The 12525-nt window shown below is 43.1% G+C and overlaps 1 protein-coding gene across 1 annotated transcript; it reads left to right on the forward strand.

Annotated features, from left to right (window-relative positions):
* Positions 1-3875: 3875 nt before the first annotated feature.
* LOC117844807 (uncharacterized) lies at positions 3876-11583 on the forward strand. Its single transcript, XM_034725601.2, has 4 exons — positions 3876-4136; positions 6300-6615; positions 7326-7485; positions 10796-11583. Exons 1-4 carry the CDS (start codon positions 3987-3989, stop codon positions 11262-11264), a joined length of 1095 nt encoding a protein of 364 aa, XP_034581492.1. The 5' UTR covers positions 3876-3986; the 3' UTR covers positions 11265-11583.
* Positions 11584-12525: the final 942 nt, after the last annotated feature.

Here is a 12525-nt window from a genome sequence, read left to right on the forward strand (position 1 = left end):
TTAAATACGTATAATTCTTTACATTAGTTTCAGTAACTAAAAAAAATTCTATGCAAGATAAACCCTAGTTTCAGTAACTAAAAAAATTCTATGCAAGATAAACCCTTAAGTTGATGTTTTAATAGTCACCACAAAATATGATGATTAAGGGCAGTCTCAGTGAGAGTTTCATATAGAGTTTATCAGCATTAATTTTTATGTTCCATCAACAATTTTGCTGACTTGGCAAGATTTTTATGGAGAGAGAGAATAGAGTTTTATGAAATGACAGAGGAGTTTCATCCCCCATAAAATCTAGCAGTCACAGTTACCAAGTTTGTAGTCTTAGTAACATGGAACTGTGCATTGAGACTGGTCTAATAAAAACACATGCAATATCTTTGTTTGGGACATAAAAATAAATAATTTATTCCGAAGAAAAATAATCAAATTTTGGCAAAAAAATTACTAGGTGCCATTTGCGCGGGCCACCTTGTCCGCATGAACAGTAAAGCTTCGTTTTCGCTGGGAGGAAAAAAAGGCTACCTGTCTGTCATAGAGTGGAAAACCGACAAGTTTTCGCCATATGGCAAGGGACTGAGACCGGTGAAAGTGACCACAAAATATTGATTGCATATTCAGATGAGGAGGAACAAGCATGAATGCATTGCATGATTGATCGGGTAAGAGGAAAAGAAAGAAGCACCTGTGGAAAAGCCTATACTGAGAGGAAAATAACCTAGAAATTTACCAATAAACAAACCTATTAGAAATTACAATTCGAACTTAGTCAATGAAGAGAACCTTTTTGTTTTGTCAGTTTCAGATAGATGGAAATTTCAAGTTCTTTTCCAAGCAAAAATCAGTAGAAATGCACACGGTTTCTGAAACAGTATGAACATTTGACCATTACTATATTCTGAAGAAACATCAACTTTTGACATACTGCGTGTACATCACCTAAATTTTGTGCCGGACTATACTCTGATAGTCTGATGGCAAGTCAACACCATCAACTGCCATGTGTGCCCAAAAAGGCCAACCATCGAAGAGCACAACTACAATTTCTGTCCTTCCGAAATCTTCACAATCAATCGGAACGGGTCGACTGCGAACATCAACAGTTAATGTACCTACTAACTCGTCTGCTAAAAACAGATAAGTGCAGCCAAAACATCCTGAGCCCTTAATCATTCCGATCACAGTCGTCGTCACGTTCATGCCGCAACAAGTCTATGTGGAGCTGTCCACTCTATTCACGGCGGTCCCAGAAACATAATCTGCTCCGAGCCCACTTAATCAGGCCACAATCGATGCGATTTCGATGGGTTTTTTTAAAAAAAAAAGTATTCGGGATGGCGCACGGCTAGCCCAACTCCAACTCCCTGCGCACACTTTTGGAGCTATTTGCCCCTCATGGCAATTCAGTGGCGTAGTGTATCGGCAGCGTCTGCCTTGTAGACCCCACGTACCTAACGCTCAACCACGCCCAGCTGAGCTCAGCTGAGTTCAGAGGCGAAGGACGCAGGCGAAAACAAAAGAGGGAGCCTGGATTTCAGTGGCCCCTGCTTGTTGGTGGCTCGGATAACGCGCCCGGGAAACGGATGGTGAGCGCAAGGTTTTCAAGGGCCACGAGCGAGTCCCCCAAAGAAGGCGCAGGCAGATGGCACGTAGCAGCGGCAGCCCTAAGATACTGTCGATCTTTGTGTTAGCCATGGCTACCACGAGGCAGCTCGCTAGCTAGTAGCTACTTTGTGTCTCTTTCCAGCTACCGATGGCACTGCGATACGCGCAGGTGAAAAAAGGGTCGTCCCTTCTTTGGGAGAGAGCAACGATGCTAAGCAAGCGTCTGTGTGGACGGAGGATCTGAAGCACGTTGTCTGCGAACTTGAGCGTGAGCCGCGATGCAGAGGCCTGCATTTGCTTTGCTACGGGGGGCCTGCCTGCCTGCCGTGTGGTCTGGTTGGTCGCCTGAAATATTCGTGGCCAGACGCCAGATGCGAGAGCGACAGCCACTCCTTTCTCAGTTGTCACGGGGTATGATTCCGCAGATTAAAGTTTATAGTTCCTATCACGATCGAATATCTAGATACTAATTAGAATAATTAAATATGAGTTAATTATAAAATCAATTGCACAGATGGAGGCTAATTCACGAGATGAATCTATTAAGCCTAATTAGTCCATGATTTGATAATGTGATGTTACAGTAAATATGTGCTAATCGTGAATTAATTAGGCATAATAGATTTATCTCGCGAATTAGCCTCAATCTGTGCAATTGGTTTTGTAATTAGTGTATATTTAATACTCCTAATTAGTATTTAAATATTTAACGTGACATGGACCAAATTTTCATCCGTGAAATCAAACACCCCTATATGCTAATCAAGGTCAAGGGCGGGGCGTACGGCCGGGGCGCTGGCTTGGCGTACCTAAGGTTCGGCGGCCGGAAAGCGAGCTCTCTCGCCTCCGATCCCCGGCCGCCGTTGGACGTCCATGACGCGATCAACGTGAACCCCACGGGCAAGTCGAGCGTGTCGGACCCGGCGGAGAGACGAGGGAGACACGAATATTAGCCTTCTTGCAGCAACGGAATGGTGAGGGCGATAAGGTTCTACGCGCGCGCCATACATGACGGGAACGGGAGACGAAAAGCAGGCATCGTCGTCTGGCGGGCGCGAACGCAGGAAAAAAGGACGGACGGCCTGCGTTCTCATCAGGCATCAGCAGCTATATTTTGCTTTGGCCCGGTCGTGTCATGCGTGTGAGAGGCGCCGAGACGGCCGTCGTCGATCGGTGGGCAAAGATAGGAGGATGCTGGATGCGCGTGGGTGATGTGCCTGTGGTGGGGCGGGATAGGATCGGACCCGGCCGGGGGTGTGGAATCTGGCGCGTGGGGCGTGACGGGGGCGGGCCGAAAGGTCTGCCGACGGCGGGGAACGCATCGCCGGCTTTGGTAATCGGTGGTGGTTTGTTGGGGGTTCGTTACGTTCGGGTTCTTGTCATGCTTTTCGGCCCGGGCGGCGTTTGCTTTGCTCGGTCCGTCTCGTGTGGATCGCGTGATCGGAAGCATGGTTTCTCAGAGGGCATGGCCCGGAAATGTTTATCGGGATGGGGAGGAGAGGACAAAGCGGTAACAGATTCTCTGATGGACACTGCAACGAAATGAGAGGTTGCGTTTGTTCTTACGCGTTTACGCTTCCTTGCGTAGTACTAGAGGCAAAGGGTGGGTGTGAACTCGAAACCAAACAATTTTAGAAGATAACGTATTAAGTTATTACTCCTCGAAGAAGAAAAATGGCGTTTGTAGTTTTTTCTGGTAGCATTTGGGCTCGTGAGGCCATCGCGCTTGTGGGACTTTACTGCATATCTGGGCTCTCCGGCCAGGCCTAACAACGTGGAGCGAGTTGTTCACGGATCAGGCCCGAGCACAGTCATTTGTTGCTGCACTTTTTCAAAGCCTGGACAACAGTATCTAAACGTACACCGGATACAGTTATCATTTGTTGCTGCATTTTGGCTATGCAAATTCTGGTACGCGAAATGTCCAATTTCCTCTCTAAAAAAATGTGGCTATAAAGCTGACACGAAAAACACAAAAGGCTCTCCCGTTTCAGGCCACCAACACGTGCGATCGTACCAGTTGTTAGATTAATACACATTTTTAAAAATAGAGTACAATGTTAAACATCCAAATTTCCCATTGAATTTGAATCACCTCCTCTCTAAGCCTAACTTGGGCACAATGAATAAATAAATTCGTAATGGGAAAACAATTCGAATAATATTGGGAAACCGGAAACGGAATGCAAGTCCAAAGCCCTGTACACGGGGACGGCGAAGGCTCCACACTCCACGGAGGCACAGAGCCACAGTTCACCGGTCAGACAGACCGTCAGAGTTCCCGAGTCCACGGCTGCACACGTCGCTGCTTCCTCTCCACTCCCAAGTCCCACCCCGCGTCCGCCTCCAACCCCGGCCCCTCCAATCTCGCCGCTGCCGCCATGCCTCCGGCCGCCGCCGTCGCCTTCCTCTCCCCCGCCGTCGCGGTGTCCAGCCGCGCGCTCCCGCTCCGGCGGGCGAGGCACCTCGCCGTCCGCGCCGTCGCCTCCCCTCCCGCCTCCAAGGCCAAGCCCGCCCCGCCGCCCTCCAAGGTGCGATCGCCTGGCCTTTACTCGTTCAGTAGCAATGTACTGTGTATCGGTTCAGGTTTCGTGCCGTATTGAGCTCACTGAGATCGCTGGTGGGGGTCAGAAAATTCGCTGAATAAGCTCGGGCTCGTAGCGCTGTTGGAACGCGAGCTGCTTCTATGGGCTTTTAGATCTCATGTTGTTGGGTACTAGTGGGTAGGGACTGCGACTCTGCAGCTGCGATGGTCAATTTGGATGGAGGATTGCTAGATTCCGTGATCTTCGAGTGTGTGCATAGCTTTCATTTGCTGAAATATGTGGAGATGTATGCCGATATTGAAGAAACTGTCATGCAAGTGCAAATACTGAAAATTGAATACGTCATACCATTGATGGAACTTAGGATCTTCTTAAATTCAAGTGAGTTTAAAACACTAGTGTCAACATACATCATGTGCAACCACCACTCACCTTAGTTTGAGCTATAGTTTTAATGTCTTCCGTTCTATTGTACATGTAGTGAGCACTTGAAATTTCAGTTGTGAAGAGGGATGGAGTTCTTATGATCATGGTCAGATACCCCTTTATCCTTAGAAGAGCTAAGCACTAAGTTTGTGTCCAGTAGACTGAAAACCTAAAAACATAAGGTTTTGCTGCCTCCAGTTCTTACCATCAGTCACCATCACACTTGTCACAATTTATCACGCTTGTCAAAATTTAGGGACAATGATTTTGACTTTGGTTCAGAGTGGTGGCATACGCATGTAGCATATTACTTACCCATTATGAACTTTTGGTGATTCTGGTTCTTGTGGCAAAAGGAGCTACACATTCACAGATTTGTTACCTCTAGGCAGGGAGTCAGGGACAACAATACTTCTTCCTAGACATTTAGTTGATGTTAGAAACCTTTTGAATCCTAACATTTCAATGTCCCCGTAACCCTTATCTCTATTTTTCTCTCTCCTTCCTATCATTCTCTCTCAGAATGACAGTGTTTTAAATCCTGTCTACTGTTTTTTCTCTTTTCATCGCTTATCTACTAGTGCTCCTTTAATTATTTAGTTTCAGACTGCTACTTAGACGTCTACTTGATCTTGCTACTTTATTTTTCACAACCATTGTTGTATGCTATTGCTATATTTGCTTGTGCATCCTACCTGTTAGCCTGCTAGTGAAATGATTTTCAGAATGCTAATTTAGTTTCTTGCTATGTACAGCTGCGTTTATGCATAAAATGTACATGATTTCTGACAGAGTGAGATTGTTGATTTGTTGGTTTACTGCTTCTACTATCACAAAGAGGCAGGGATTTAGACATAGGTTGGACTATATGCACAGAAAAGCAAGATATAGGAAACCAGGCGAACTTGCCATCCCATTTTCCTTGTTTTCTTCTCTCAGTTCATTTCTGATAGTTGCGTACTTTCTCTCCACTCGGTTTCAGGCGTGTTGCACCCTGCCTCTCGTCCCATGATATGCATGGCTTGTACAGTGTTCCCCAAATTGCAGACTCCTTTCCTTGCCCATTCATGGGATTTTAGTTTTGCCATGTTTGCTTTTCTGAAACCCAACGTCATCATGAAACTGCATTTTTTCTAGTGCACGCTTTGAGGAAAACTGAAATATTGATTGAATTACAAAATTTTCCAACAACTTGATCATTGACTACTAGTTCAATAGTCCATAAACTTAGAAAATTTAAGACATGCTACTATCTTAATCTTCTATCATTCTATGAAGCCTAGTCATGTGCATACACAATTAACCAGACAGCTTGGAAGTTACATTAACATGGAAACTTAACACGGTCCAATGTGGGCTGTTACTTTGAACTTAGTCCTATTGACAACTGGGCAAAGTCAGATCTTGAACAATAAAACAATGTATATGGTGTGTGCCAATTGTTAGAGTCTCTCTTTATTATATAACAAGTTCTCCAATGGCTTGAACCTTGAACATTGCTTCCTGCAAGGCAAAGACCTTTTTAGTTTTTCTTTTTGAAACTGTGGAACTGTTTACCTTGTGTACTGGTTAGTTATCAAATTAATGTTAATATCCTTAGGATCAAATTTTAGCATCGTGGAGCAAATATACAACATTAAAGTTTGAAGAATGATGTCTTGCTGAAAGATATATCAACAATTTTGTTCTGCCTGTGCTATAACATTTTTTATGCGCTTACAGACTGGGAAATGGGAGTGGAGATTTGAGGATAAGCCGATAAATATTTACTATGAGGAGCATGAGCAGGACACTTATGAGAATGTGAAGAACATCCTCATGATCCCTACAATCTCAGATGTTAGCACAGTGGAGGAATGGAGGGTGGTTGCCAAAGATATTGTTGGGCGAAAAGGAGAACTAGGCTACCGTGCTACTATTGTTGATTGGCCTGGACTTGGTTATTCAGATAGGCCATCACTGAACTATAATGCTGATGTGATGGAGAATTTCCTGGTGCAGCTTGTGAATTCACCAAATAGTCCAGTGGCAAATGCAGGTAAACCTGATTTTTTGTCTTTGCACTGGTAGTCTGGCACCACAAGCATTTTCAATGGAATTTATACCTGAGTCCTGATCAATACACTTTAGTTTTGTTGAGGATACTTGGCTAACTGATATTCCATTTCATTCTTCTATATTTAGATTGGAACTTACTTTCATACCTACATATGCTCACTGTCATCGTCAACCAGAAAATGATTTGGTTGAGTTCAGACAGTTCTTTGGTATAACCAAAAATAAAATACTATGTTTGAACAAGATTACCTTTGGCCAAGGACACCATCTGTAGTCAGATGAAATACTCCCAAAAGGATTTTTCCTGAAAAATTGATCTTTGCTGCTTAATGAGAACTTAATGAAAACTGTAAACTGATATCTACTGGGGATCCTGAAACACTAATAATATATGCCATTAAGTAGAGTAACAGTGCATCGTAAAGACAGCCTAAAGTGTTATGCGGAACATCATTTCAAGCCAGAAATGATCACTTATGATATATTTATGAATGGACCCTAAGCCAGAGTCAAGAAACAAGTTCTGCTTATTTGTTGATTGGCATGCATGCTATGCTTGTCAGCATGGTTTATGAATTTTCAATAGTTCACAATCAAGAAATTGCTAGCATTGAGTTAATACTTTTGAACTCAACCTTGAGTTACGTGGTTCAATTAACAATGGGGCTGTTCTGTCTATTCTGTGATCAGATGATGAGCTCGTAATTGTTGGAGGTGGTCATGCAGCAACAATAGCAGTCCGTGCAGCTGGTAAGGGCCTTATCAGACCATCTGCCGTTGCTGCTGTTGCACCTACCTGGGCTGGACCCCTTCCCATCGTATTTGGCCGAGGTTCTGATATGGAAACAAGGTAGTAAACTAATTATACGAACTTTTGTTTATATTACTTATATCTGTCAGAGAAAAGCCTAGAAAGATCCTCTTGACTCTTTAACCTGTGACTTTCTTTGCCTATACGGTACATGCTCTATTGGCATGCTTGGTACCTGTAGAATATATTCTCTACCCCTTTCCTCACAATATTTGGTATCTGTTTTAGTTTATATGTGTCAACTGTCATGGATGCATACATAGATACACTACTGCAAAAAAAGTGTATCAGACGACCTTGAAGTTGTTGTATGATCCTGGCAATCATTATATGCAGCAGGAACAGAGGAGAAATGCTCTTCTCAAAATTATTATAATGATCTCAACTTTCCATCTACTGACTGAAATTGTTTGCACTTGGCATGTTGCCACTTGTTCTGTGATATTTCCACTAGCTGCGCTGCATGTACTTACTTGGCTATCATATTCTAAGAACAGTCACTTGTTTCCATTGTTAATGTAGTTCTGCTAGTGCTATGTATACAAATGGTTTTACATATATATCACTTGGCACGCCATTATGGCAGGTCAGAAGGCTGGGAGGCAATTGAGAATTTTGGTTTGTTTGAATTGGTTTGCCTTGTGGTGTGACTCCATTATGAAGATTGGGCCTTTGGTTCTCTTTGGAATTTTCTATGCTGTGTAGAGAAAGTGGAATCATTTTCCAAATTGGTTCCATGTCTTATTCTGATTAAGGAGTCACAGATGCCTTTCCAGCACTATTTTATTTCATTTTCATGTTTGTTACTATCATTCATTTAAGTTATGCTGATACATATGTATAACTAACTAACTGACAAAAACTTGCGATTTCCTAGAGTTAAAGAAATACCCTGGTTCATGTGTGAAATGATGCGAAACAAGTACTCAACTTATTTTGTGAACTTCCTTTATTACATATATACTTTTTAGTGAAGGCCTAGAATGATCCACTTGTGGTCTAATACTTCTATACTGTCAACAATAGGTGGAAGTACTTTCCATGCTAAGAGAACTTAAAATGATGCTTATATATTTATATACACTTAACTTTGTTGCTAGTTTTGCATTTTCTGTGCCTATTTTACTATACAATACATCCTCTATTTACATGCTTGATGCTTCATGCCTATAGCGTATCTACTTGACCTGTTTCCTGAACATTCTTTTTGCTTGATGTATGTGGACTATCATGGTTGCACCTAACTTTTGAACAAATGCACGTCTCATAATACTATTTTTTTCTTCAGTGTCCATGTTGTCACTAGTTGTATTACATATTCTTACTGGGTTAGCATTTGTTTTCTTTGTTTAATAATGCCGTGCTACTAGATGTACAGATGATTTCATTGGTATAAAGATTATCAAACCATAAAGGGCTGGGCCTCATGTCTGGGTGCAATAAATCTACGTATGTTCTTGAGTAGAGGAAGTGGCAGTATTGTATAGTCCAAATTGGTTCAATGGCTGAATCTGATAATGGAGATTGCCATCCACCAATTCTCATTGACAGCACTCATTTTCATTCTATTTTTCAAGTTTACAATATCAAACTGTGTCATTGATTTCAGTTATGCTGATATTGTGACAAAATTTTGCTAGAGTTGAAGCAGTTTCCTGAATCATGTGTTAACTGATACAACAAATACTGATCTTCCCACTTAGGCCTTGTTTGGATACTAGTGGATTGAAGTGGAATGGGAGGGATTGGAGAGAAAATTAGTTCATTTTAGGCTCAATCGCCTTCATTCCCTTCCAATCCTCTTCTATCCAAACAAGCCCTTAGCTACAGATCCTGGCTTCGTAATCTTTAAGATTCAAATTGATTTTACTGAAATTATTTTTCAACTGTTATTAAGAGTTATCTATGCATAATAAATACACTACAAAAGGTGCACCAGACAACCTTGTAGACCGTGACGTTGTTGTATGATCTTGACAGTCATTATATGCAGCAGGAATAGAGAAGTCTCTTTTGAAATCATTATAGTAATCTGACTTTTCCATCAACTGATTGAAATTAGCTTTGCAAGTGGAAGAAGCTTATGTTTTTTTATTTAGAGACAGTGGCATTAGCATGGTTTTGCAAACACATCATTTCCCAAATTGATTCCATGGCTTAATCTGATTAAGGAGGTCATCAGTTTTGCTTTCCAGCTCTAATTTGCATCCATTTTCATGTGTATAACTAACTTATCTCGATATATATGTATAACTAACGGATGAACAAAATTTGGGATGGAGGCTTGCTAGAGTCAAAGCAATATCCTGGATCATGTGATAAATAACATAAGTTAAGTATTAAACTGAGTATTTGAACTAACTTTATTAAATATAGTTTTCAGAGAATGCCTTGAAAGACTAACTTGTGGGCTTTTGACCTGTGACATTTCTTATATTTTTATCATTTGGGTGGAAGCACTTATCCTATTAAGAGAGCTGAAATTCTGATAATCTGTTTGAACATGACTGTGGATAGTTTTCTTTACATCATTTACATTTTTCATTTTCTGGGCCTACTTCTCTTTTCCTATACAGTACACTCTCGATTTATATGTCTCATGCCTGTTGTACAGATGACTATGTAATATTGTGCCATACATAGATCTGCTAGGCATGAAGTACACGCTGTACCTTGTAGGCTGTGAAGTCTGAAAAAAAAAAGAAGAAACAACACTATGGTCCTGGTACTCATTATATGCAAAGGGACTATAAGAGAAATATTATATTTTCAAAATCATTATAAGGACCCTGGCTTTTTATCTACCTACTGAAGTTTGCTTTGCCTACCTCATATTGCCATTCATTCCACAGTGTCCAATTGAATGTTCTGACTCTGTTCAGTAATGCAACACTGCTGTGTATATAGTTTCCATTCATATACAGATTGTCAAACCATGAAGAGCAGTCCTCATTGCTGCAGCGCAGTAAATTTGTCTGTGTCGTAGAGAAAGTGGCAACTTCATGGTTTTTTTGTGGGCACTTACATTTTCCAAATTGGTTCAATGGCTTGATCTGATTAAGGAAATCACCATCCACCAATTCTTCTTTCCAGCACCTATGTTCATTCATTTTTCACGTATACTATATTAAAGTGTGCCATTAATCTTATTTATGTGATATATATTGGTAAACTTGTGATGGAGTTTCCTAGAGTTAAAGCAGCATCCTGAATCATGTGATAAATGGTACGAAACATATTGATCTTGAAAATCTGCGATATACTCTTTCCCACTTGGCCACAGATATGTGAGCCTATTAATGCTTAAGGTTCCATTTGATTTTGCTGAATACCAATTCTTTTTTAACAGGTATGGGCTTCTACGAGGAACACTCAGGGCTCCAGCCATCGGCTGGATGATGTACAACGTTCTGGTGAGCAACGAGAAGTCCATCCAGTCTCAGTACAAGTCCCATGTCTATGCCAACCCTGAGAACGTGACACCAGACATCATTGAGAGCCGATACGAGCTAACCAAAAGGAAAGGTGCACGGTATGTCCCTGCCGCGTTCTTGACAGGCCTCCTTGATCCTGTCCAGTCAAGGGAAGAATTCCTCCAGTTGTTTGCCAAGTTGGACGGAGATACACCTGTTCTGATCGTGTCGACACTTAACGCCCCCAAGAGGTCCAAGGCTGAGATGGAGGCTCTCAAGGGCGCTAAAGGCGTGACCAAATTCGTTGAGGTTCCAGGTGCTCTTCTGCCTCAGGAAGAGTACCCCTTGGCAGTTGCGGAGGAGCTCTACAGCTTCCTCCAGGAATCATTTGCAGCGAGAAGATGAATGTGCGTGCGTGCAATTACGCCGAAGCCAGATTCAAGCCCCACCCTTTGTGAGTAAATTCATGAACCTGCTACGGTGTACTGGAGCTTTTAGCAACAATAAAGCAGCATCACTTAGGGCAGTCCCAATGGGACATTGATGATAGTTTCTATCCCTCTTAATTGTCATGCCAACTAAGCAATTTGCTGATGTGGCAGTAGATTTATTATGGAGAGAGAGAGAAACCATTTCTTAGAGAGGAAACCAAGTCTTCACGCGCACCAATGAGCCAAGAAACCAGTAATTCTGCATTGGGGAGACCCAAGTAGTTTCTTCTTAATTACTGCAGGATCCTTTACGCTTGCACCGCTGCTACCCATCACTCGAGCTCCTTTATATGATGCACAGAGGATCTGGTACTAGAAGGGAGAATGATTGGTTGGATTTTTATTTAGACTCTAGATAAAAAAGTTGCATTGTGAAGGATGATTTCTTGATACAATATCCTAGACTATGGAAACTAGGTTGGTTTCTCCCATTGGGACTGCCCTTATTCACTTCCCGGGTACCAACACTCCCAATGTTTCAAGCCTGCTTTTGACAAAGCAGCCATCCCCATGCATCGCCGGGGGTGCGTAAAGCATACCGCCCTGATCAATAATTGCAGATTTCGATCAGGCACGCCGTGGTACCCGTCTGATCTGCATCGGAGCCTGGCCCTTTGATCCGGTGCCGTCCATTCATTGCACATGGTCGCGACAGTTCGTCCTGCTCCTCTCAAAGTCTCAAGCCCCTGGTCCTGGTTCTTTGTAACTGATGGCCGAAGTACAAAGGCCAGGAAGACGCTGGTCTTCGCTTCTCCCATCCGTCATGTACATTTCACCTAGGTGATGCGCTGTTGCTGTGAGTAGCGACCTGTGAGGGGCTCAGCTTTCACCGGGGCATCGATTCCTTGAGGCTAAGAGGTGCTCCTGTGCCGCTTGAAGCAGGCACAGTACACCAGAGTACACTGCGAGGTGCCAAAGCAACATACAGATTCTGATCAATAATTGGCACATGATTTCCAGCGGCCGGCCGTGCCGCGGCTATCAATGCCGCATTTACTGAAGCCTCACAGGGCCAGGGCTAGCGGCGGCCCCCAGCACGCAACCTCGCCGTGCGTCCTCGTCGGGTTCCGCCGCTGACGGTGGTGGCCCGGCCGCGAAAGCTACCGCGGTGGCCGTCGCCGTCGGCGCCCCAGGGCAGCGCGGTACCACGTGCCCCCCGCCGTCGAGCTTGGCGC

This window comes from Setaria viridis, chromosome 2 (genome assembly GCF_005286985.2).
Source record: "Setaria viridis chromosome 2, Setaria_viridis_v4.0, whole genome shotgun sequence".
Classification (NCBI taxonomy): Eukaryota; Viridiplantae; Streptophyta; class Magnoliopsida; order Poales; family Poaceae; genus Setaria; species Setaria viridis.